We start from the raw sequence: 25,602 nt of genomic DNA on the forward strand, positions 1-25,602 counted from the left end.
ACATTCAAAATATCATAGCGATATGAAGAAAAAGGTGCTAAATCTACCTTAAAAATCCAAATCACACACACGCATGCATAATTGCAATCATTAAAAATGCGTGGGATAGTTATTATACGTTTCCATAAACGAATAGTCCTCTCATTGTTTGAGCTCCATGTACTACATTTTAATCAAGAACTCCAAAATGATGACTTTGTTCATCATCACATGGAAATATGTGCCTAGTATATTAAGCAAAAATGTATTTACATTTGATAAATCACATTGAGGTCACTCTTTAATAAGTGGAACAATATTACCGTCACATCCTCCTTGTTACATTGGTATTGCACCGATTGTGTCAACAAATCACGCAACACACGTTATACGGTTCAGAATGGTATCCATATGTCTCATATCTGTAGTGATTCTTCTAAGCTCTTGTCCCGTGTTGGAATAGAGAACATTTGAATAAACATTTATTTGTTATCTGTAATTAAGGGTTTTCTTCTTTTAGTTTACGTTGTTCTGTCTGAATGTGAGAGTCTTCAAGCTTCTCTTGTTCTCTCAAGAATACCTTAAAATGCATCTAAATATATATTTCTTTGTTGTTAACATTATACTTTCAGTTCAGTAATACAGACACCTTGAAGTTTTCAACCCACAGTAAATTCAATGTCACTAATGCTGCTTATTCAAAGTTGACAGATTATATGAAAAACAAAAATTGTAATGAATGCGTCATCCTATGAAGAGAGTTGCAAAAGTATGTTAGACAGTTACATTAAATAACATTTAATCTACCTGAGTTTGGTAGAGCATTTCCAGAGGACATGTAGCTCGTGTATAAAGTAGAACTATTTCTAGACGGCGAACTTGTTTGACGCATTGTAGTTGACGACACTGACACAGTAGCCCTTGTGCCTTAAACAAATTGAGAAGGCATGTTTATCTGTTGCTTGTGACATAAAGAACTTGTGATTAATCTATTACGTGTAAGCTTAAATCTTAAAGAGGAACATTTTGACAACTATGAGAAAAAGAAAAAGCAGATACGAATTGTCGACAGCATTAATAATAAAACACACCTATCCATCAGTCCATCCATTAGATAATGTTTTATCTTGAAACATGTCATATCCATAATATATATTTGTTTCTATATTTAGTTTCAAGCTCGCTAATTAGCAGAATTATATAGCTTATGATTATTAAATATTTTGAGATACAAAATAAAAAATATTTATTCTACTACCTGCTTTGAAGTTAGACACGGTTCCCTTTTACGTTATATTCTGTGAAAATCTCTAATAAATAGAATATATTATATCCTTTATACTATTTAAATACTTGGTTCATAGTCTCACATTATTAGAGTTCTAATCGATATGAAATATATTTTAAACCACTACGTCAAAAGGTCAATAGATTATCAGTTAATGGATCACAGACAGCACAGTAAATCTATGCAGGTTTCTATGAAAATAGATTCTGTCATATGGTTTATGTCGTCCATAACTGAGAGACGATTCATTGATATGTGCAAAATAAGAATACGTTCCTCCTATACTAATTAATGTCTCATACTCCAGTTCTACGCTTGAGTCAGTGTAAGCCATTGTACATCAGTGAATAATTTTAATTCTGGATTAAATTTCTAATAATTTGCTGATACTCATTTCACGTTTTCTCTCCTCCAATACCTGTACTTTTATTATGTGGTAATGTGTCAGGAAATCTTCCATTACAAATAAATTCGTTGTGAATATCTTCGAAAACATAAGTTTTCGGTACAAAAATGAAATTGCTAACAACCCAGATGAAATAGTTTTAGCAGTGTTCGGTCAAATATGAAATTGCTAACAATTCAGATACAATCGTTTTAGCAGTTTAGCAGTGCTAAATCTACGTTGAAAATCCAAATCACACACACGTATGCACAATTGCAATGATTGAAAATGCGAGGATAGTTATTATACGTTTTCTTAGACGAATAGTCCTAAACATTGTTTGAGCTCCATTTACTTCATTTTAATGAAGAACTCCAAAATGATGACTTTGTTCATCATCACATGGAAATATTTACCTAGAATATTTAGCAAAAATGTATTTACATGTGATTAATCTCATTGAGGTCGCTCTTGAATAAGTGGAACAATATTACCGTCAAATCATCAATGTTACATTGGTCTTGTACCGACTGTGTCAACATCTCACGCAACACACGTTATTCGGCTCTAAATGGTATCCATAAGTTTCATATGTGTAGTGATTCTTCTAAGCTCTTGTCCCGTGTTGGAATAGAGAACATTTGAATAAACATTTATTTGTTATCTGTAATTAAGGGTTTTCTTCTTTTACTTTACGTTGTTCTCTCTGAGTGTTAGCATCTTCAAGCTTTTCTTGTTCTCTCAAGAATACCTTAAAGTGCATCTAAATGTATATTTATTTCTGTTAATATTATACTTTCATTTGATTCATACAGACACCTTGAAGTCTTCAACCCACAGTAAATTCAATGTCAGTAAAGCTGCTTATTCAATTTGACATATTACGTGAAAAACAAACATTGTAATGAATGCGTCATCCTATGAAGAGAGTTGCAAAAGTATGTTAGACAGTTACATTAAATAACATTTAATCTACCTGAGGTTGGTAAAGCATTTCCAGAGGACATGTAGCTCGTGTATAAAGTTGAACTATTTCTAGACGGCGAACTTGTTTGACGCATTGTAGTTGACGACACTGACACAGCAGCCCTTGTGCCTTAAACAAATTAAGAAGGCATGTTTATCTGTTGCTTGTGACATAAAGAACTTGTGATTAATCTATTACGTGTAAGCTTAAATCTTAAAGAGGAACATTTTGACAACTATGAGAAAAAGAAAAAGCAGATACGAATTGTCGACAGCATTAATAATAAAACACACCTATTCATTAGTCCATCCATTAGATAATGTTTTATCTTGAAACATTTCATATCCATAATATATATTTGTTTCTATATTTAGTTTCAAGCTCGCTAATTAACATAATTATATAGCTTATGATGATTAAAGATTTTGAGATACAAAATAAAAAATATTTATTCAACTACATGCTTTGAAGTTAGATACGGTTCCTTTTTGCGTTATATTCTGTGAAAATCTCTAATAAATATAATATATTATATCCTTTATACTATTTAAATACTTGGTTCATAGTCTCACATTATTAGAGTTCTAATCGATATGAAATATATTTTAAACCACTAGGTCAAAGGGTCAGTAGATTATCATTTAATTGATCACAGACAGCACAGTAAATCCATGCAGGTATCTATGAAAATAGATTATCTGTCATATGGTTTATGTCATCCATGACTGAGATACGATTCATTGATATGTGCAAAATAACAATACGTTCCTCCTATGCTCATTAATTTCGCATACTCCAGTTCTAAGCTTGGTTCAGTTTAAGTCAGTGTACATCAGTAAATAATTTTAATTCTGGAAATAATTTTTGATAATTGGGTAAAACTCATTTTATGTTTTCTCTCCTCCAATACCTGTATTGTTTTTCCGTGGTAATGTATCAGGAAATCTTCCATTGCTAATAAATTCGCTGTGAAAATCTTCGGAAACATACATGGTGAATACAATATAGATGTCATATATAAAGGATGATAACTGTTTTCGGCCAAAAATGAAATTGCTTACAATCCAGATGGGATCGTTTTAGCAGTTTTCGGTCAAATATGAAATTACTAACAATCCAGATGAAATCTTTTAAGCAGTTTCGTTTATCGATATTCGACACATACGTTCCGAGAGCATAAGCTTTTATATATATATTTATTTATTTTTCCATTGTAAGCTGTAGTAGATGCTTGGGTAAATATTGTACTCCCTGGCAAAATAATGTTGTATTTTCTCAAAGGTGTAAATTTCCATACAAAGCCAGTGGCCATATACATTTTTCCACGACATTTATAGAACTTGTTTGGTTCATTTTCATCAACCTATATGAATATGGTAAGTTTATTACACATTTAGCTTTACTTATACGATCGCTAATTTTCATTGACTAAGAAAACGATATTCCTGCTAAGATTAAATTTCAGTTACCACTGCTATGGATACTGGAAACATGTATTCATAATTATCTGTTATCCATTAAGTTAAGAATTCAGAATAATGGTATCTTCTACTAAAACGCTTTACGTATATTTATCTGTTAAACTAAAAGTACTCATTAATTCAATTCATTCAATAGATTATTTATGTACGAAAATAAGTGGAAGTCCGACATTAAACGGCAATGACATACTCTTTCTATTCGAAAGGAAATGAGTTCCATATGAATGCAGTACACGATACACCCGCACATCAAAATCAACAACAAATATGCTTAACAAATATGGTATATAAGGTAAATCAATGATTCTCGAAAGGTGAATGCAATGTATATGCCTTGGCCTCCTTGCGAAATCTGGATGTGGAAAGTTATGTTGTCTAAATACGTTTTAATTCTGGTCATCGATCATTTTTAAAATTAATTATGTGGACAAGATGACATTGGTGAACCACATTAAATAACCGGACTATTTTAGTCTTTACCATTTAGTCTGTATATTAATAATATCATCACATATCTGTATACAATAAGGAAATGCAGAAACTGGATCATATCATTAAAATGAGCAGTTTCCTGTCTCATTAGTTACGTTACGCCACACTTTAAATGCTAGTTGGACTTGGAATCAATGTCTGGTGAATTTGGTTAATTTATAGAGATATCATATGTTGTAATACATCATTCTCTTTGATTGTATCACATTTTGTTTTCAGTTTCTGATTTACTGTCTAGATACGTCGTTTTGATATTCTCACAATGTATTATTTTTCTCTTACTGCATACAAATTACTGCCTCCACAAACTGACATATGCATGAGACGTATTTGACTCTTCTCCATGGAATACACTATAATCATAATCTTATATATGGTTCCTACTTCCAGGTATGACTGTATATAATTCGTATATTCCCAGTTACGTACTATGTTCTGTTCATCAAATTGGAAGTGTTTATACAACTTTTCTCAAACCCATGTTTTCTACTGAATTATGTTTTCGTTCTTGTATTTGCTGTTAGGGTTTCTTTATAGGCCTCTAACAGTTCCCACTGTAACCCATTATCTACGCGCTTTTCATTTGTTTACATAACTTATCAAATCCATTATTCTCCCAAGATGGTTTAATTTGCAATGAATTCAGGATATGAAATGCATCTATCAACTGTTATTAAACTCTTAGTTTACAGTTTATTATTTATAGATATATGGTTCACTTGATTTTCTCTTGAACGTTTATTTCACGAATGCATCAACATGAGATGGGACTTCTCTAAAACAGTTGGATTCTCTGCATAAAGAAAACGTTGAGTGCTAAGAAACTGATATGTGTAACAAATCATTTATTGTCTGCGTGTTATACATTATACCATGTACAGCTCATGTCGAGATGATAACAATAATTATAATTCCACTTGGATGCAGGAGGCCGCAGGTTTAAACCCTAAAAACTTTTGAAAAATGATATTAACATCTGTCTGCTCTTGATGCTAAGCATTAAGAGGTTTGTATCAGGAATGGTAGACCTGATGTTATGATAATGTGACTCGTTGGCACATGATGCATTATGTTTGAAATCGATTAATTACAAAATTATGGATCTTTCATCATGTCATCAAAAACTATTCGTACTATAATTAGTAAAAATGTAAATGCATTGATTAATCTCTTTGAGGTTGTTTTTTAATAGGTGCAACGAATGGTACAGTGACATCTTCGACGTCGCATTGGATTGCAATGCCGGTCTTTAATGTATTTACATTTTTATTTATGTGTTATTGGACATGAAAATATGTTTTATTTGGTTTCTTATAACTGGTTCAAAATATCCAATTGATTATCCGTTTAATTAGATCTGGTAATTATGGTTTTAATAAGCCTTGATTTCTTCTTTGGTTTCTCCTCTGGATCTGAAATATACTTTGATCTTCTGATCTTCTGACGAGCATACTATTTTCTTTATTCATCCTTTTTTCGTTTGTTTTATATTATTGTTTCACATCCTAATATGCTTTAGTGATTTTTGTTATCTTCTCTCTCTCTCTCTCTCTCTCTCTCTCTCTCTCTCTCTCTCTCTCTCGTGATTTTTAGACCTGATATGTATTTGCCACTTATAGTTCATGTTTGCTATTTTGCTAATCACATCATTTCCTTGACAAATGGGGGAGGAAGATCTTGCAATATTCGCGTCCTTATTATACGAATCTGTTTAAGAGCTGTATCGGGATAATTGTGTACCTCTCTTTGGACGATAGACTAAATTTTCTTCAACAGTAGTTGGACATTTATTCCCATATTTAAGACATTGACAAGGAAATCCCAGTCAAGGGGTTATATTATGTGCCTCCCCACGAGGCTCGCCCGAGCGGGGAGACATATAATGTAACCCCACGACTGAGATTCCCTTGTCTCTGTGCAAACCCCAACGTAGATTAGTTTTCTCATCCAATGTTTTTCTTTAAAGTGAAAATAATTCTTCACTAGTATTCACGTCCAATGTTTTTATGCGGCGCATGACTATAAATATGTTAATGAGGGCTGTGGTGTGACGGTTGTGTCTGAAGTACACAGTTTATACGCGTGAGCAAAGAAAAATAACAACATAAAACGTCGCATAGTAATAAGATGTTATCACATTTAATATAAGGATATTATATGAAATTGACAATAAATAATTAATATTTATAACAAGAAACTGTTTTATGTTCATCAGTTCCAATTTTTAAAAGTTATATTCTAAATAATAAAACAATATTTGCTACTCAGCTCTACGTATTTATACTTAGTACAACCTGAAACGAAGAGTAACATCTTGCTTTAGACTATTGATGGGTAATCAGAGATCTGTGTCACAATCGTATGTATTCAACAGAGTAGAGTCTGCGTCACTATCGTATATAACTATTCTTTTCTTTGGAGAAGGTGAAACTGTTTGTGGCATACTTGTGTTGTCCTTAATATTATATTGTAAAATTACCCCGTGTATAATAGGACCTCCAAAAACTTCAGCGGATAATCATGAGCTAAATTTACAAGCTCACGGATTCGTGGAACATTTATTTTTCTGTCCTGGAAATATGGCAAGTGCTACAGTGAAATTTGCTTATGGACTAATCTGTTGGATAAATTATTCCTTCTGGTTGGTAAGTGATTATTTGTCATTAAATATTGTATGTATATTTTTATTCAAGCGGTGCACAATGGAGACGCTTAACAAAATTAGAATAAAGCATGTTCATATAACACATTTCTGGCAGTTACTACGTTTTCCGTATGCGTTAAGAGAGTTGCGAGGCTATGAAGTGTATAGGTCTATAGTCACTTTTCAGGTCAGCGTCATTAAATATAGTTAACAGAATATAATTTGTTACACACGAAGTATTTAAAACTAGTTAGGTAGCTTTAGCTACATTTAATCACGCTGCACAGAAATTTTACTGAGCTAGGCCTGCATATATGATAAAATTGATCATGCTGTGTGGATTTAACTAGCATAATACCGAAAAGCTCGACATCGTATGCGTTTGTGTATTTGTCTGTCTTGAAATGTTTTTGATGGTGTGTTCTCAAAGATGAATTTACCTTAAGTTACTATATTGTTATATATTTGTTGCTGTTGTTGTTTGATTTTAGTACAACTACGTCCGATACTGCAGAAGACAGCAAGGGTTTCTTTTTTAAGCTAGTTCTGAGCGCGTGGACACCTTGATTTATATATAAATATTGATGTAATAGATCAGGTTGAAGATCAATCTTGTATTCATGTTAACTGAGTTTCTGTTCGGGCAATTACTTACATTAAACCAGAGGATTGTTGCTTTGTTTGTCTCTTTAATAATTATCTGTTTTGAAATCTTCAAACCTTCTAAAGGAGAAAGAGCTAAATCGCGCATGTGAGGGGGTATCAGCTGGAACCAAAACATAAGATTTTGCTGCTCCAGGAAATTTACAAGCCGGAAAATGTAGATAGGCTTTAGGTGAATTTTATAATAAAGGTCAAAAGGCATGGTGTTCAAAGTTAAAGATGAAATCACCTTCGAATTGAATTTAGAAACGGTATTATAATTGCTAGGTTTAAACTTAGACATTCATTAAACAGACTCTCTCTCGATGTGTGTATCAAGAAAAGTAAGCACAACAGTCTATTCAGATGTAACAAAAATATGTTGCATAGATGAATCTTTTTTCTTACAGGGACTGGTATAAGTATTTGCTACCTATACTTTACAGTTTGATAGCAACAAATATGTGGGATATGCACGTTAAAGTGTGATACCATGTTTAGCTAACTCAGTTGAATTGTACTTCTCGTGTAACTGGAGCATGTCTGATAAAATATTTGCGTAGTAGCAGAAATCAATTTAAAACACGCTCATTCATTTTCAAAGTTGAGTAAAAATCAAATACTTATACCTTTTGATATGATTTTCTATTCTAGGAACAACATCACTAACACGGTTTTGCTCTTCACGCTAACTTGAAATACACTCCAGGAAAATATAAGCATTTCTTGACAATTGACTAAATTAAAGTTATGTGGTACATCAATGTCTCGCTGAAAATTCATAGTTTTAAAGTCATATTAGAGACATAAAATTTAAGGAATGTTGCTGGAATCATTTTCCAACAAACCATTCACCTATTAACATAAGAATAGTCGTACTTAATAATATCATTCCATGGTATGCCATTTTGATTATATGTGCCCACTGCCAAACAGAACTAGCAACATACGGTCTGTTTCGACGCTATAAGACACAGTACGCAATCGCAGAAACAAAACTGATGAAGGCCACGGTAGGAAATAATATTTGTTGACAAGATGTAAGCAATGCATATTATTAGCTAAATACAAATTAGACTGCAAATTACACGTGGGTCCATCACGGATGTTCTTGTTACCGAGGAACGTGATTCTGAGAACATCCAATAATTCATTTATTATCAGTATCAATACAACGACCAATAATGTTGTATTTCAAACATTTATCTCTACTGCTACTAAACCTTATGTAATAGTAAGACAAACGAAATGAGATTATATGAACGATAAGCACAATGTATAGTAGCATCCTCTGTTTGTTAAAATTTTAACTAATATTCTTTGAGCAAACTGCAAATATATTGAAGTGATATCTTCCACGTTATGCTTAAGATACACCAACCAAAGGGGTTAAATGAGCAAACTTAATTTGTAATTAGTTGTGGGGGGGGGTTGTATTTATCGGTAAAGATAAAGATCTAAGTTAAGATATCTGACCTTAACGTCAGTGTCACAGTGCTGACACTCAATATAAATCCAACTAAATACAAAATATGGACACAATTTAGTTCTAAATGTACAAGACACTTATCTTCATAACCTTAATGAAGTACAAAAATGCAAGTAATTAACTATTGTATGACCCTAAAATAGATTATGTCTGTTTTATGAAAAACCTCTTCAAAAAAGTGCATATATGTTGGTGGTCATGTCTGCACCATTTTCAAACAGACCCAATTCAATATTGAAAGAAGTGTTTTGGTGAGCACCCCATACCAATGACACCATGTGTGCAAAAATATCGGTACTAGGACGATTGGCAGGGCCTTTTGGCCATGTTGGAGGTGAGATTAGCACCCTTTTTACTCAGAAATAGTTATTTATTGAGTGATATAGAATGTTGTATCCTTGTGATTTTAATTAAAAAAAAATAAAAAAAAACATATTTTGCAAGAAAGAAGTATTTGCAGATAATGTGGACAGGTCAGTCTGTAAAGGAGAAGCAATTGGCACAAAACCTATTAAATTATGGGTGGTCATTTTGGCAGACGTTTCATTCAGGACGAGCTATATATAATGAAATGTGTCTAAGAGGAGTAGTAACAACAAGACCTTTAAGATGGCCTATACGGCTATGCTGCTGGAAGTGTGATCGGAACCAGTTTAAGTGAATTCCAACGAGATATTATAAGACCTCTTTGCTGAATCACAGTCTGTTCAGAGAAGGTAGCTGCAGTAAAATTTTCAAAATGACTACCACGGTAGCTATATTGGATGTTTAACCGGCACCATATTCCTTTTTGGACCAAATGCATATAGTTAGAAGTGTTTTCGTGTTAAAAAAATTCATTATGTCTGTCCCTTGAAGACAAACCGAGACAAGATTTTAATGATGGCTGTCATACACATTATGTTCGAGCTATGACTGACGTCACTTTTCGTTTTGACAAACAAGACATCATAGAAAGCTTTTCCTGAAAGATTCATCTTTCAAGTGTAAGTGTGTGTGTCTGTTTGTGTGTCTGTGTGTGTGTGTCTCTGTGCGTGTGTCTATGTGTGTGAAATTTGGTTTTTAAAATAGCTTGAACAATTGTTCAGCCGTATCGCCAAAATATATGCAGTGTGACCGTATATAGTGATGTTTTGTACTGGGGCATCATGCCGCAGATGTGTGAATGATGTCCTACCCACTACCTTTATCCTGTCACTAAGCCGACCAGTTCAAACACTAACCACTTAATGCTGAGTGCCTAACGAGGCAGCAGTATTTACCAATTTTATAAGTCTTTGGTATCACTCGGTCATTGTTTGAACCTGTGACATAGAGCTACCGAGGCAAACGCTCTAACCACTAAGCCACCGCAGCGGTCCATCTCTCATTTGTAATGTATATTTAATTTTCTTTTTTTCTGGTAGTTCTTTTTGTTTAATTTTGTATTGAACTATATGTTATTGTAATAAAACACTGTTTGTTTGACCTTGTCCACAATCAAACTTTATTTTCTACTTTTCCGGAATTAATGATTTTTGTTATTCTGCAAACAGCTAATACATAATGCATAGATAAAATATTCTCTCTGTATATGGGTTTAATAATAGTATCATTATTAATAGAGGTAAGCATTGTTATTTGTGTCTGGGTCTAGGTTATTGGGAGTTTCCTGTCATAACTTACATAGTTTAGGTTATGTATTATACGCATAGTAACATACTTCCTAATAATGACTAACATTTTATTTTGTAAACATTAAGAAGTTTCTAGAAGGACATTTTCCGTTAGGAAGTGTTTTGTTTTTTAGAAAATGCTAATTTTGACTTAAAATCAAGTAGAAGAGCATATAATCTTGTACCTGGATAAATTATTCATTTGTTTTTTAACATCCGAGCAGAATAAAGTTTTGTTTTGTGCTGTATTCGATTTGAGTTGATTTGATTTGGAATTATCCAAATTATTTTTCTCTGGAAAGCGAAAAGTGTTCAAAAAACAATCATGGAAAAAGTGACTTAAATTTACAGTGAAATTTGAAAAGAAGAATTCAATTCTTTCATTGTACTGTTGTGATCCAACAAAAGACTGCTGCCACATCAGCTCTTTACCTTCATTTCTTTACATAACTGGATTTTCACTAAAGTTGTTTTAGAACTTTAATTATTAGGACTTGTGTCTTTAAGTCTAGGATTCTTTGCAATTTAATTAGCAATACCGTACGTTTACTGTTCTACACTAAAACATTTTATTGAAGGGAATTTGTTGAATTCTAGAAGGCTTGTTGCTTTTCACTCTTTTCTATTATTTATTTTAAGGGCATTGACTCGTCAAAGAATACTGGAGGCTCGTTCTTGGGAAATGAATTGGTCTAAAATATTTCAGAAAACTTTATCCTTGCAATTTAAATTCAACTATTTTTGGAATTTTTTAATTCCCATGTACCATTTTACATTTTAGAAATCTGTAGTTAAACCAACAAGTTTTTACAATGTCATCTAAAATGGAGACTTTATTTCAAACATTCCCCAGGAAGGACGGGATCTTTAGATTGTAGTCCTTTTAAACTCGATTATTAGAGAAACTGTTCGAAGACATCCGATTATATGTACAGAGAAATACAAGTGTCAGACGAAACAATAAGGCAGATACAGTTCAGATTTATTGAAGAGTTTAATCATTGTGTCAATAGTGACTTCAGTGCTTGTCCTGATGAACATCAGGTGGCAACTTTAGAAAATGCTATTTGTTCTTAGCTCATACAGCTTTCTTTTCACTGCGTTTTACCCAGCAGTCTCCTGCTAGATAGCTCTTTCAGGCTAATACAAGCACTTCCAAATTTCGAAACGGCATTAGTCTTAGCAATCATGTTTTTGATAAAATTGATCAGAAATCCTTATCTCTTCCTAAGTGAACATATTTCAAAAGAAAGCACACGTTATTCCAGATTGCCACAAATTGAAAATTAACCTACAGGATCAAGACAGACCTATTACAAATGCTCTTACTTCTAAAAAGTCAATGCCACAATATCGTATTGAAAGCAGTACATTTGTTACGCCAAACAGATTCCAGTCTGGTATTATTGTGGAGCATTTTGAACCATTCATGTTGAACGGTTATTTATCATTGACTATTCGGCAAATATTATCCCTATTTAAATTTTAAGGGATAAATAAGCTTAACAGTCTTTTGTTATCAGGTGCTTTGCTTTTTTCTTATAAGTCTTCTAGTAAAAATGTTCTTATTCAGTGAGTAGAGTGCGGCCTTGTCTAATGTTCATCTCCGTTGCGTAAATGTGTCATCAGACTGAGTCTCAAGACCCGTACCAGTGGCGAACGTGTCGTCTTTACCCATCGAGGGCAGTCATGTATTACTTGAAAATGGCCTAGCTTGAGATAAGATTGTGATTATTCCACTTATAACTGGCATACATTGTTTGAAAAAGAAATCCCTGATATACACCCAGCTTGTGTAGTTTCTAGAGCTATAGCAAAGAAAGCTTTGAGAGAGATATTGATCAGAAAAGTATTCCTTTAGGTGACATGTTTTTGTCAGGCTTTTGGTGAAGTCGCATTTGCTTTTTGTTTGGATCAATGAAAGGGTATTTGTCATATATATCTTATTTTAACTACTCATTCTTTTTATTCTAATCGTGGTGACAAACGACAATCAATTGTCGTGGAAGAGGAAAAAGGATCCTGAGATTTCAAGTTTGTTTCAGAGTATCATTAACGAAGCTGAAACCATAGAAGTACATATTTGTTATTTTGTTAAAAAGGTGGTCCTTATGATAAAATGGAGGCCACTTGGGGTGTCTGTTGGTGACCAGTCCTCGGCCAACTACCAAATTGTTCTAAAGTCATATACACAGGAACTTCTTAGTTTGGCCAATGAAACTCCTGTAGCTGTGCGTACAGAAGATTTCCAGAGGCAATTTGTTTGAGGAATATTAAACTTAAAGAAATCTTTACTTTCCCAGAGCTGTACACTCAAGAGTAAAATTTTATATTTGGAATTTGCAATCAGGTTATGCATGAATTAGGCATCCAACAATTTAAGTCAAAAGTGAAATTTAGGTACAACAGATCTACAATGGATATAAACTTTTAATCTGGTGACAGATCTCAGGCTATCTTGATTATTCTTCACAATTTTCTTCAGAATATGTATTATGGACCTTACTTAGTTATAAAATAAATGAGCTAGTTAAACTACAGTGGTCCTGAGACGTAAATATATTAAAGGAGTAGCAGTATATTGATACAGATAGAAATTATATTCTTGCAGTCAGTTTAATTGTACATGTCCCACACAATAAGGATTTGAGCAATCCGATTTTACTGACTTTGGAGTAACCAAACTTTGGAATTCATAAAGTATGAATAAGCTGGAACAGACACTTTCACATCTGCAGCAACAAGATAAAAATGAACTGAAAAAGCTTTTATTTGAATATTTGCACTTGTTTCCAGATGTTCCAACACGAACGAATACAATTACCATGACGTCGAAATTATAGATTCCAAACTCGCGAAACACAATCCGAACAAGATGAACCTTCTCAAACAGGAATGTTTTAAAAATGAAATTCATTATTTTCTGGAGAATGATTTCATAGAACATAATTGGAGTTCACTGTGGATACTGGTATGGAGACCAGATAATAATTTCCGCATGTGCACAGACTTTAGTAAGGCGAAACGCGACCCAAACATATTCATATTAATTGTCAAGAACCGTTGAATGCGTTGACAAAATTCGAAATGCAACATATGTCACCCAATCTGACATTTTGAAAGGATTCAGGCAAATTCCACGGACGGAAAGAGCAAATGAAATTTGTGACTCCACATTGACTTTATTAATAGAAAGTGATGCCGTTTGGCATGTAAGATTCTCCTTGTAGATTTCAACGCTTTATGAATATGATCATATCTGGTCTAGATAATCGCGATGCTTACATCGATGATGTTACCACCTACAACGACACATGGAAACAGCACTTACAGACGATTCGGGGATTTTTTGACAGCCTGGCTGATTCAAGTTTTAAAATTATTATATTTGCAAATTAGATCTGATTCGTTTGCATTACATTTCTAAGACACATTGAGGGACATGGACAAGTTAAACATGTAGATACTAAAATCAAGGCTATCTCTGAATACCCTGTGCAGCTGATTCGATTTTGGGGTATGACTGGATACTATCGAAAATTTTGTTTCCATAATTGCTGAACCCCTGACACATTTGTTGTGCATTTGTGTTAGTTAAAGGCCATACATAAGCGTGCACCTGTTCTGCCCGCTCCAAATTTCAATCATTTAAAGTGGTTGTTGGTGCAATCGATTTTGGGGTTGGTACACAATTGATTCAAGAAGACTAACCTGGTGCAGATTATCAAGTATGCTATTTTTCTAAACAAATAAACACCAGATAAATTATTCCACAATTGATAAGGAATGTTAGGGTTTGACATTGGCGTTGCAACACTTTGAAATAGATAGTAATCCAGTTCCTACTCCTGTTACTGTGTAAGTTAACACAACCCCTTACTTTCATTATCAAGAGGGAAAAAATCTCAGATTATTAACTTCGAGTTTGATGTTGCAGCAATACAGTTTTGACATCTGGTCCATCAAGGAAAAAGACAAGCTAATAGCAGATGCTCTTTCACTTTGTATATAAATAATGTATTGTTTAAGATTTCAACTGATACATTCTTTTCACATATATATTTCATTAATAGTAAAAAGAAAGCGTCATTGCAAAAATCGTTCTTTTTCTTTAAGAGGAAGGTGTTATGTAAATTTAATCTGCATTGTTTGTTAGTTAGTTTTTTAATTGTTTATTGCATTATTTGCTACTGTAATGTAACATTGTATGTTGCACTAACCCGCAATCAAGTTTATTATCTACTTAACCTGAAGCATTGATTCGGTATTCTGTAAATATCTAATGCATAGCTAATATGTTCGATATTTATATGCGTTTAATATTACTATCATTATTGATAGAAGTAGACGTATTTATTTGGGTCTGCGTCTATGTTATTGGGATTCCCCTGTCTTACAGCTTATAGTTTCAGTAGCAGACTTTTTAATTATAACTAAACTTTTATCTTGTAAACATTAAGAGGTTTCTAGTAGGTCATTTTCCTTAAGGTAATGTTTCTTTTTTTAGAAATGCTAATTGTGACTTGAGGTCAAGTAGAGGACTGTATAATCTTGGAAATAGAGACATGACTCACTCTCTTTCTCTTTCCAGCCAATTATTTGTCATTATTATGTTGTCAGGTTGAATGTATTGCAATACCTGTGTCATGCCCCAGAGGGCTTTTTTAAGTTGTTAGGATTTCTGCCAATCCCATTGTATCCTACTGTGACAATCAAATATGTTTCAAACAAAACTAACCACATTTGTTTCTCTAAAGCTGTAACACCACATATCTTATATTGTAGGCCCGCAAGATAATGTATTAACTGTTCAAACGGAATTCGAAGATAGTAGAAAAAGTATGCTGATATCAGGCCTCTTTTGTTCAGAATATTTATAAGGATCGGACACAAAGTAAATAACCATTTTTGTGTACATCCGGGTTTGTTTTGGCAGATATATTCATTTTGGAACATGTATTATAGTATGCTCAGTTTTTAGCAATCAAAAAATTGTGTGCTTCTTCCGACCAGTCATAAACATTGGTGATACCTTTATAAATGCTTTACTTTGATGAAATTGGTATGATTGATTGTTTGTTGTTCCTCGTAGAAACATTTGAAATGTGTTAATCGTTGTTTTTTTATTAGAGATTCTTAACATTCTGTGATGTTTATTTTTGTTTGCGAAGAGATATACATCTTCCACATCTTGTCAACCGACTTATCTTGCACTTTATTTTTTTAAAACTATTTTGTAAAGAATTGTATTACAAACATGAAATCTAGTACCCGTCACAACCAAAATAAAAACATGCTCACACGTTATCTCATTATTAGAAGATTGGTAAAAACCACGAAGTATAGATTGCATAGCTTTTATGTAAACATTAATATCGTCTCCATAAGTAGAAGCACATTTAGCAAACGCATCATCCAAATCATTTAAATACTAATAACACAACTGTTAATATGGATTACGTGCAAATTGTATTCCATAAAACGTTTTGGGACATAATCATTAATAGTAGCTATCGTTATTGGCGTTGTGGAGCCAAAGACTATATCCAAATTCGTTTACATCTTGTATTGTACATTTTTCATTTCCATAATAAGCATGTGGCTCTTTTTGTAATAACCAGAACAACACCTGTTGGCAACGTACTTCCAGGTAGTTCATCATTAAATGTATCTAACATTATATTATAATCATCCAATGTTGTACTAATATATACACTTGAAACACTCTTTACTCCTATATGTTTAGTTCAGTTAAAAAGGGTTTCATATCTCGGAAATATATGTTCATTAATTTGACATTATATTATGGTTTTATGATTTCCATTATCTCTATCACTAATATATTATTTTTTAATTTCATCTGTTTCTTATCTAATTTCGTCTCTTCTAATTCTCATCAGTCATTCTATTCCATTATAAACGGTTTGCAATCGTGTTACCTTTTTATCGAAATTGAGAATACTTCTCTGTACGAAACCAATAATGCTAAGAAGGTAGTTATATGGGTATACATTACTATTTGTTAGAACGTATTGTAAGGCAGCAGAATGGTTTTAAACCCTTTAATGGTAAATGCTCTGTTATAATATTTCAGTCATAAATAAGTAAATAATATGTCGTTTTCTTCAATCTACATACATATGCACATAACACACGTAGATGTATATAAAAACATCATATTCTCAAAAAATGTTTAAGTAACACTCTGCAAATATTTTGCAATACTTTCACCAAAAACATATACTTAGTCTTTAAAAAGACAAAATAAATTCAAATGAATGAGTCTTAATTTCAATATTACATACGCAAAACATGGAAAAATATTATGTATCAGAACTGTTTAATGATGGAGCTTCTATCTTTACCTACGCTACAACCTAAAAACCAGAAAAACTATGCATGTTTTCATTTCTTACAACTTTATGCTGATCAGAATGCTCATTTTGGTTCCCACTGTGACAAGTTATGAGTTGATGTAACTTAACACAATGTGATAGTTTTCAACACTAAAGCACATGCTTCATTTCAATTACAGCATCTTTTAGCGTAGAGATATCCTGTCAAAATGTCCTTCCGACAAAATAAATAACGACGAAAGCAGCCATATAAACAGCAAAACAGAATGCCACACCAAACGGTGAGCTGCTTTCTTTGGTAAATAACAATAAAATATCTTTTGAAAACGAAGCAGTTCCAGCTGAAGCAACATCATCCGTAGTAGTAATAGCATGAGTGTAAGAGAATAACACAACATAATAATCGTAGACTGTATTAACACTAGTAGTAGTAGAGGATGAAGCAGTAGTAAACTTTACAGTCGAAGTGTTACAATATTGTGGCAAAAATCTGTAACGGATCATTATGTATATAGATTATTGAAAGCCAAATTGTTGTATAAAATCGCATGTTTGCCTGTTCCTCAGCATGTACACTGTTAATTTGGTCCTGCCACTAGACTGGTGCAGCAGGAACATTTGAATATCACTTGAAATAAGGAATACAAGTATTAGTTTTCAATTGTTTCTACATGAGATGTTAAAAAAGTAGCTAAGAGATCGTCCTAATGGTGATATTCTACATTTTTATCCCCCACCCTGACGTATCTATTGACATTTCATGCTTCGAGATTTCGCTATTTCAATTCAAGCTGATCAAGAATTGACTCAGTAGAAAAACTAAGAATAAGAAGTTTGCTTTACGACCTTCTTTCGTGATGTTTTTAAACAAGCGCTTATTTCATGGTAAGGTCATCGGTGTAAATGTACAATGTATTTTAATAAAATATCCACGTATCAGATATAAATAAAATGAAGATATCATTTAATATCGATCCAATAATTCAAGATAAATATGTCACTTTCAAATGTTTTCTGTTTAAATTATTAAACGTAAATTTTGGAATCACTCTTGTGTCTGGGATAACTGCAATCAATACACAATTCAAACTATTAGTATACTATCTGAATTTTGTAAAGAATAATTCAAAAGAATGGCAAATAGATGCTACTTCTTGGAAACCATATTTTTGACTCAACCACTAAGAAAATGGTTGTTCCAATATAGAAGCACTTTTGCTTTTGCCGATTGATAATAATATTATCCGTATCATCAACATTTATTGAAAGGCCAGTTCTTCGTCATAAATAGGTAGTACAAGTGACAGTTTATACGAGCATTCAATATAATGTCTTTATCAATAACATTTTTTATTAACGCGTGCCTTGCCCGTTGATTTGACAACCTATTTTCCAAATTTGTTAATATTTGTTATGCAAAAGGTGCAAAGACTGCAAAAGACTGAGACAACTTAAACATTACTCAAATAGTAGATCGGTAATCGATATAAGCATGCATGCAATTTACATCTGTCACGTGCTTTCTGCAAACAAATGCAAATACGGTTTAGCAATGAAAACAGCAACATGAAAAGTGTATTTTTAAAATGAAATAATAATAAGCAATCATAATGTTCAGAATGGCTGAAAAAGTAATCACTTTATCTTCGTGTAGTTGACACTTTACCTACCACTCCGTATTTGTCCGTGCTGAATGGTTTTGAATAAGCATTTAAATAATTACACCAGGACGGGAATACAGTCAGAAACAAATCGATATTCCCTTAATGCATTTAGTTGGATATAGACATGAAAGGAAAATGAACTGTGCTTCTAGAAATAATTTTTACATTATATCAGTACCGGCCTATTGTATACTGTAACATATTTATAACCTGCGAATATGCCAGTATAAATTTATGTAAACAGGCCTAACCCTCTTATTGAGCCTAAGGTTTTTATATCAGGCTCTGAAGCAAACAAAGATCTTCATTCCAATTTTAATATCAGTCTCTTTGGAAACGTGGTAGTTAAGATATAATTTGAGAGAATTATTTATTCAGATTATTCACTAGAATTACAAAGTGTTTATTTACATTTTCGAGTAAACAACTATTTGGGATTATTGTTAATTCATTTAAAGACATTATGGACTATATCATTGTAAGATATGAAGACTGTTAGCACTATGGGCCATTCAAAGCTTTTGCTATGTCAGCAGATTCAATATAAAAATGTATTAGGAGCATTGTATACTTTTAGAATTGTGAAAGAACATTTTTTCTTTTTCTTTAGTTTAAAGTTAGCAGTGTGTAATGTAATCATTTAATAAGTTAGCCTTTTATATTTCATCATAGATGCAAACCAAAGCGTTATTTATCGTAGCTGCTGTAAGTGGTTGAATAGAATTTGAGATTGATTTTCTGATTTAAAAAAGATTTTGTAATTTTATAAAATGGTTTTGGAACATTTCTTTCAGAGTCTGAAAGATTTTTCATCAATATCACCCATATATTGCTTTTTGGCACACCTTTTCATGCTGTTTACTTATTTCCTGATTTGCTTGAACTTGTCCCATTTCATTGGCCTATCACAACTAATGACACATTTGCGAACTCTATCCATTTTCCTTGTCATATTTCTTAATCTGGCAGTCAGACCACCGTTTATCGGTTGGGCGAATTGTTAAAGTTGTACAAGGAATGCACAAAGTAGAGAACTATTATAGTTTGACTGTGACTATATCAATTAGCACATGAATATCGCTTGGTGTTAGCAGTAGATCTGCCCAGTTAGTACCTATTATCAAAGCGTTCCATTTGTTACAATCAGTGTTGTTGTAAATCCAAACACGGCAAATGTTTGCTTAGATTCAATTTAAAATTATATAAAACCTTTTAGATTATATTGCAATTATCTGTTTAACTCTTTTATATTAAGGCTTAAAACGAAAATGGCATTACTGGGACAATAAATTATTTCGAATATGTAATGACGATATCTTTGATAATTGACTAGAATTACTTACTAGTGTATACCTGGAAGCTAATACATGGACGATTATGGGAATTTATTAGACGGAGAAAAAAATGCAACCAACTTAAACAGTAGTAGGCTTTATGCAATATCGTTATGGATATTGGTACTAAAGCTACAAATACTTGGATTGGTACGTTTGTTCTTCTTGTTCAATAAAATAATGTCATATATTATTTATTAGATTCCTTCATAAAACTGAAAGATATTTCGGAAGTTTACAATACTTCTTTTTTACAATACTTCTTTTTTCTTTCTTCAGCACATATTTTTACATACGTTTTTTTACTTACATTTTCCATTCATTCTTGAATAACAGCATTATTCATTTACTTGAAACTAACCAAAATATTTATTTTCAAAATTATTATTGTTGTTGTCTCCGGTATATATAAGTTATATGCATGATTTTTGCCACTGCTCTTGATCGAAAGTACTGGATCTAATCATTTTTGGAATCATAACTGAACATACAGCTTCAAATTTCGATAGCAAGTAACCAATACTTGTGTTTTAAGGTAAATTATAATTTTAGACACTGAGGTTTTGGCACCATTTCCGTCTTCTTTGAATTACTTCTGCAATGAATTTAGTTAGTGGAGCACACTATCTCTAACTAGGAGTATGTTTTAATGATGCCAGAGCATGATAATTAAAATAGTCAAGTACATTTGTTCATGCATTCAAATCCACATTCTAGAATTCCTCCAAAATAAATGTTGATCACTCCATGACATAAATTGTCTTCAGTTTCAGTATTTCTTCTTCGTTTGCCCATTGAAGTTTGAAGTGGGCATTGATTGACAAATGACCCAGCCATATACATTTTTAGAGACTAGGTACATAATATATGACATTGACCTTTATCTGTATCATTATCATTTATCAATGTCCAATATTCATAACCATTCATTAACACTATTCATAACCATTCATTAACACTATTCATAACCATTCATAAATATTCAGTCTCTCCAAACACGTGCTTTATTGTCTTTAAATTCGTTTTAATACTCAAGATCTGATTTAAGTTTAGCCTCAGCATATGTATTAAGTATCATATGTATTCCACCTCTGACTCTATTTTATTCATTTAAAACATGTCCTAACATGTAAAATTAGTTGTCGCTAATTACAAGTATATCTCCGGTGAATCCTTATTTAAAATAATCGGCATTTCTATATGTACATATGTACATGCCACATAATATCATGAAAAAGGCAAGTGGAAAAGTGGTGGCTTATGAATTACTCAACTACTACCTTCAGGTGGATATTAGCGGAAAATTAATAACTTAGTCCACAGATGTTCTGCAGAAAGTATTTTCAGCATGTAAACTTTTTCTCAGCTGCGCAGTTGAGAAAACACTTCTTCATAAATTATTAATTCAGTCTTTCTATTAAGTACTTATTTTGTATAAAAAAATATATTCGAAGTTCAAACGCGATATTAAAACTCACGTTTATAACAAAAATGAGTTAACAAAAGACGCGAGTTGGCTCGCGCAAATAAACGTATGTCTTCGTAGAAAATGGTTATGTTAGTAGCGCGCCAAATTGCATGCTCTAGCATTGCACTTTGTTTGCATTTCTTTATGATATAATTCAGAAGGTCCTCATGCACTTATGTAGCATAAAGAAACAGTAATTCATAATTTCAAGTGATTCTTTGAAGTTTGTATTTCCCTATGTGCAAACAAATTATATATATATATATATATATATATATATATATATATATATATATATATATATATATATATATATATATATATATATATATATATATATATTTATATATTTATATTTATATATATATATATATATGTGTGTGTGTGTGTGTGTGTGTGCGCGCGCGCGCGCGCGCGCGATATCTGCCCCCAAGTGATTCTGTTCCTATATGCATTGTAACAATCTATTAATTATCATCAATCGGTATTGAGAACATTTTCATATCGGAACAAAATTATGTTTTATAGTGATTAGAATTTTTGAAATATATATTGCAGGAATTATTGGTATGACAAACGCAGATTACGGACCGACAATTATGGTGCAAATCATGTCTTACTCAAATAATAACAGAGACATATGTTACGATGATCAATGGTCGATTTTAAAAGAATCTTATAATGACAACTGAAAGAATTATATTTCACTTTATTGAAAAAGAACACTGATTGTAAATAACTTCCACATAACTAAAGATTTTTTGAAATATTTAATTTGTTTGTATTTTAGGCTTCTATGTTCATATGTAAAGTCAATATGTCAATAAACCTATCATTTATGTCTTTACATTAGTAATCCATTATTATTTAATTGCAAAACTGTATAATGATACGAAAATAAGAAAACTAAATACATACTTACTAGAATCGTTAACGCATTCGTAATCCACTCTAGGGTAATCTGATTTATCGTTTGAATTTTTGCAAACAATTTACTTCCGTTTCATTATAAAAAATATTGCAAAATATCTTTAAAAGGCAAGTAGTACTTAAAAACTGTACTGGATTGGATATCAAACAGCATCCACCCTGTAACTACAGCATCTGACAGTCATACACTTTTCATTATTATTGCTGCAAATTTCGTGTTTTACACTTTCATATGATCTTTGAATAATTATGAGGACATATACTGACACTTCAGCTGAACATCATAACTAGAGCAAACAAATCCTGTATTTGAAAATTTGTTTGCCTTTCCAGCAAAAAAAAAATACCACTTTTATCTATTAATCAGGCTATCGTGGAATAATCAAGTTAAACAATAATACCTTCGAAAGTAAAACTACCCTAAACCAAACATAAATGAAAGCCTGAAAGATCAATAGACATCAATGACAGCTGTTTAAAAATTGCAACTCCAAAACGATTATATGTAACGCTGTACATTACCGTTTCTATAAATGTGTAATCATCTCCGTATGCTAGATCACTAACCAGTAAACATAATAAAAGGAAATTGCAAAATGACCCATTTATAAAAACTACAAGTACAGATCGTACGAAGCAAGTATACATATGAAGAATTCAAGCTGTGCCCATTATGAAAAAAATGTAGACGTTAAATAAATATGGGATATCAAGAGTTCCGTCTATAATCGAGTCAAAGTGATGCTCAAAATGTATGTCTACATACCAGTCAGCATAACAACATATTATATGACAATATTCGTATTAGCGTCCATTCATTTGTTTTTGTGCCAAAGGATTCATTAAAACTGAGTCAAAAAATTACTGTGAAAAAATAAAACGCATTTTACCCGCATATACTTAATTTCCTTTGTCATTTACCAAATCTTGTACTGTTTTGAATGTTTGTATGGCAGATTTAGACTGTCGCATTACTCAGTTATTACAGACATCTAATTTAGTTTGTCAAAAATGGCCTGTGTATGAAATCATCCAAAACTGAGACCGAGGGAAGAAAGGAGAATTGCAAGCATTCTCTGCAAAAGCGCATCTTAATCTTCCATGTGCCGTTTTTATTTTTCATCTTGTTTTGTAAAACGTTTATTATATTTTTAGCAGTATCCCCTCGGCAGATTATCATTTGATAAACATATATATGACAAATCTTCAAAGGGAAGAACTTAAGAGAAAGTTAATGATATATTGTAAAATTAAAGTTACAAATAATACCAACAGTGTCATGTATGGTTCTGTTATACATAAGACACTATTAAATTTGAGAATCAAACGAGCTATCATCAGTTATGGAATGGAAAGGTTTTTTACTGCAATATTTGAAATATATATCTTATGATGAAGAAAGGTCTCAGAAGATTCACTTTATGCTCTGCGCAGTTAATGTGCTATCTGCAGCAAGCCATTTGTGGGGGTGGTGGATGTCGGGGAAAAGTTGATTACCTGACATATCACCATAAGTAGGAAAGCATAATTCCGCAAAATTATGATAAGTTTCTGCAGTTTGCGGGCTTGACTTGTGCAAAATAGGAACTCCCCCAATGATAAAGCCCTACTTGGCCCCTCGCCTGACCTGCGCCAGTTGAACGCGGGTTTGTATCTGGATGTTTCCGTGTACATCATTTTAACAGTCTTATTATAAAAGCAACTGAAAGGAAGTAGTTTAAAATGATACTTATTTAAACAGGAAAAAAGGTTCTGCTTGGTACAGTCAGCTTTACTGTCGATTAATATTTAAACAATAGCGGCAATTATAATGGCATAATACAGTTTAATTCCTCAGATGAAACATTGTGCACAATAATTAAGTCCTTCTGTGGGTTTTTGTGAGGATTGGTATGAAGGACAGAAACTCAAGTGCGATCAGCAGCCTACAACTTCTCGTCAGTGTATATTACCAATATAATTTTAATAATTAGGATCGTCGAACTAACCTGGCGATTTTTAATGCGGAAAACATGTATAATACATTAGACTGAATCATTTGTACAATATTTCTACGCGTATGAATACCAGAAGAGTATAATAATACTCACCGACAAAAACAATAATCAGAAAAATCCACGTGACATACGGCATAATTACTTGTTGTCTGCAGCCTGATAAAGTTAGTTGTAACCTTCGTGAAATCTCTACTGAAGAAAAATGAACTTTCGAATAGTGAAAGTATTAAAAAACCCTCTTAAAGAAAACTGTTAAGCAAATTTCATCTTGGTAGACACTATGTTAACATTATGTCATTTCATTATATTTCATTTATTTCCTTACATCTGTAAAGCCCGTCATGGATTGTGGTCACATCGGGGCCCAGAGAGGGTAATTACAACCTGCTACAAAAAGTAAGATAGAGCTAAGTAAATAAAGAAATAACTTTGATATCTCATACACGAAATAGTAAGATGTCATACATTTTTAACGTTTACTTAAAACGTTTATATATTTAATAATATCTGTTCGTAACCGCTAGATACAACTCATAGTAGGGCCCTTGTATCCTTTCTTGCTTCCATAAGACTTGGCAACATACCTTGGTGAATATGATTCATAGGTCGCTAATGCTTTACTAATGTTTGAGTCGTGACTGTGAGGTTTCTCCGATATTATCTTCCTTGTTGTAATGTCAAGATCAATTATTTGACATTATTTCTTGTATAAACAGTACATGAGCTTAATTATGTGCGTGATTCTTAAGATACATGTAGTGGAAGGAGTGTGTATTGTGCTGACGATATCAAATATTCTCAAAAGCCACAACAGTAGTTCAAGGTAATATT

At 32.4% G+C, this 25,602-nt stretch overlaps 1 protein-coding gene across 1 annotated transcript in view; it reads right to left on the reverse strand.

Annotated features, from left to right (window-relative positions):
* Positions 1–24,978, reverse strand: part of LOC149797336 (uncharacterized) — a 41,331-nt gene extending 16,353 nt beyond the window's left edge. The window contains exons 1-3 of the mRNA XM_089962061.1: positions 24,865–24,978; positions 2,629–2,748; positions 787–906 (exon numbers count right to left, since the gene is read on the reverse strand). Of these exons, the coding sequence (XP_089818187.1) occupies positions 787–906; positions 2,629–2,748; positions 24,865–24,907 (283 nt within the window). The 5' untranslated portion in view covers positions 24,908–24,978. The remainder of the gene's footprint in view (positions 1–786; positions 907–2,628; positions 2,749–24,864) is intronic.
* Between the last annotated feature and the right edge of the window lie 624 nt (positions 24,979–25,602).

The sequence above is a fragment of the Sinohyriopsis cumingii genome, chromosome 6 (genome assembly GCF_028554795.1).
Source record: "Sinohyriopsis cumingii isolate HCF-2022 chromosome 6, ASM2855479v2, whole genome shotgun sequence".
NCBI classification, from domain to species: Eukaryota; Metazoa; Mollusca; class Bivalvia; order Unionida; family Unionidae; genus Sinohyriopsis; species Sinohyriopsis cumingii.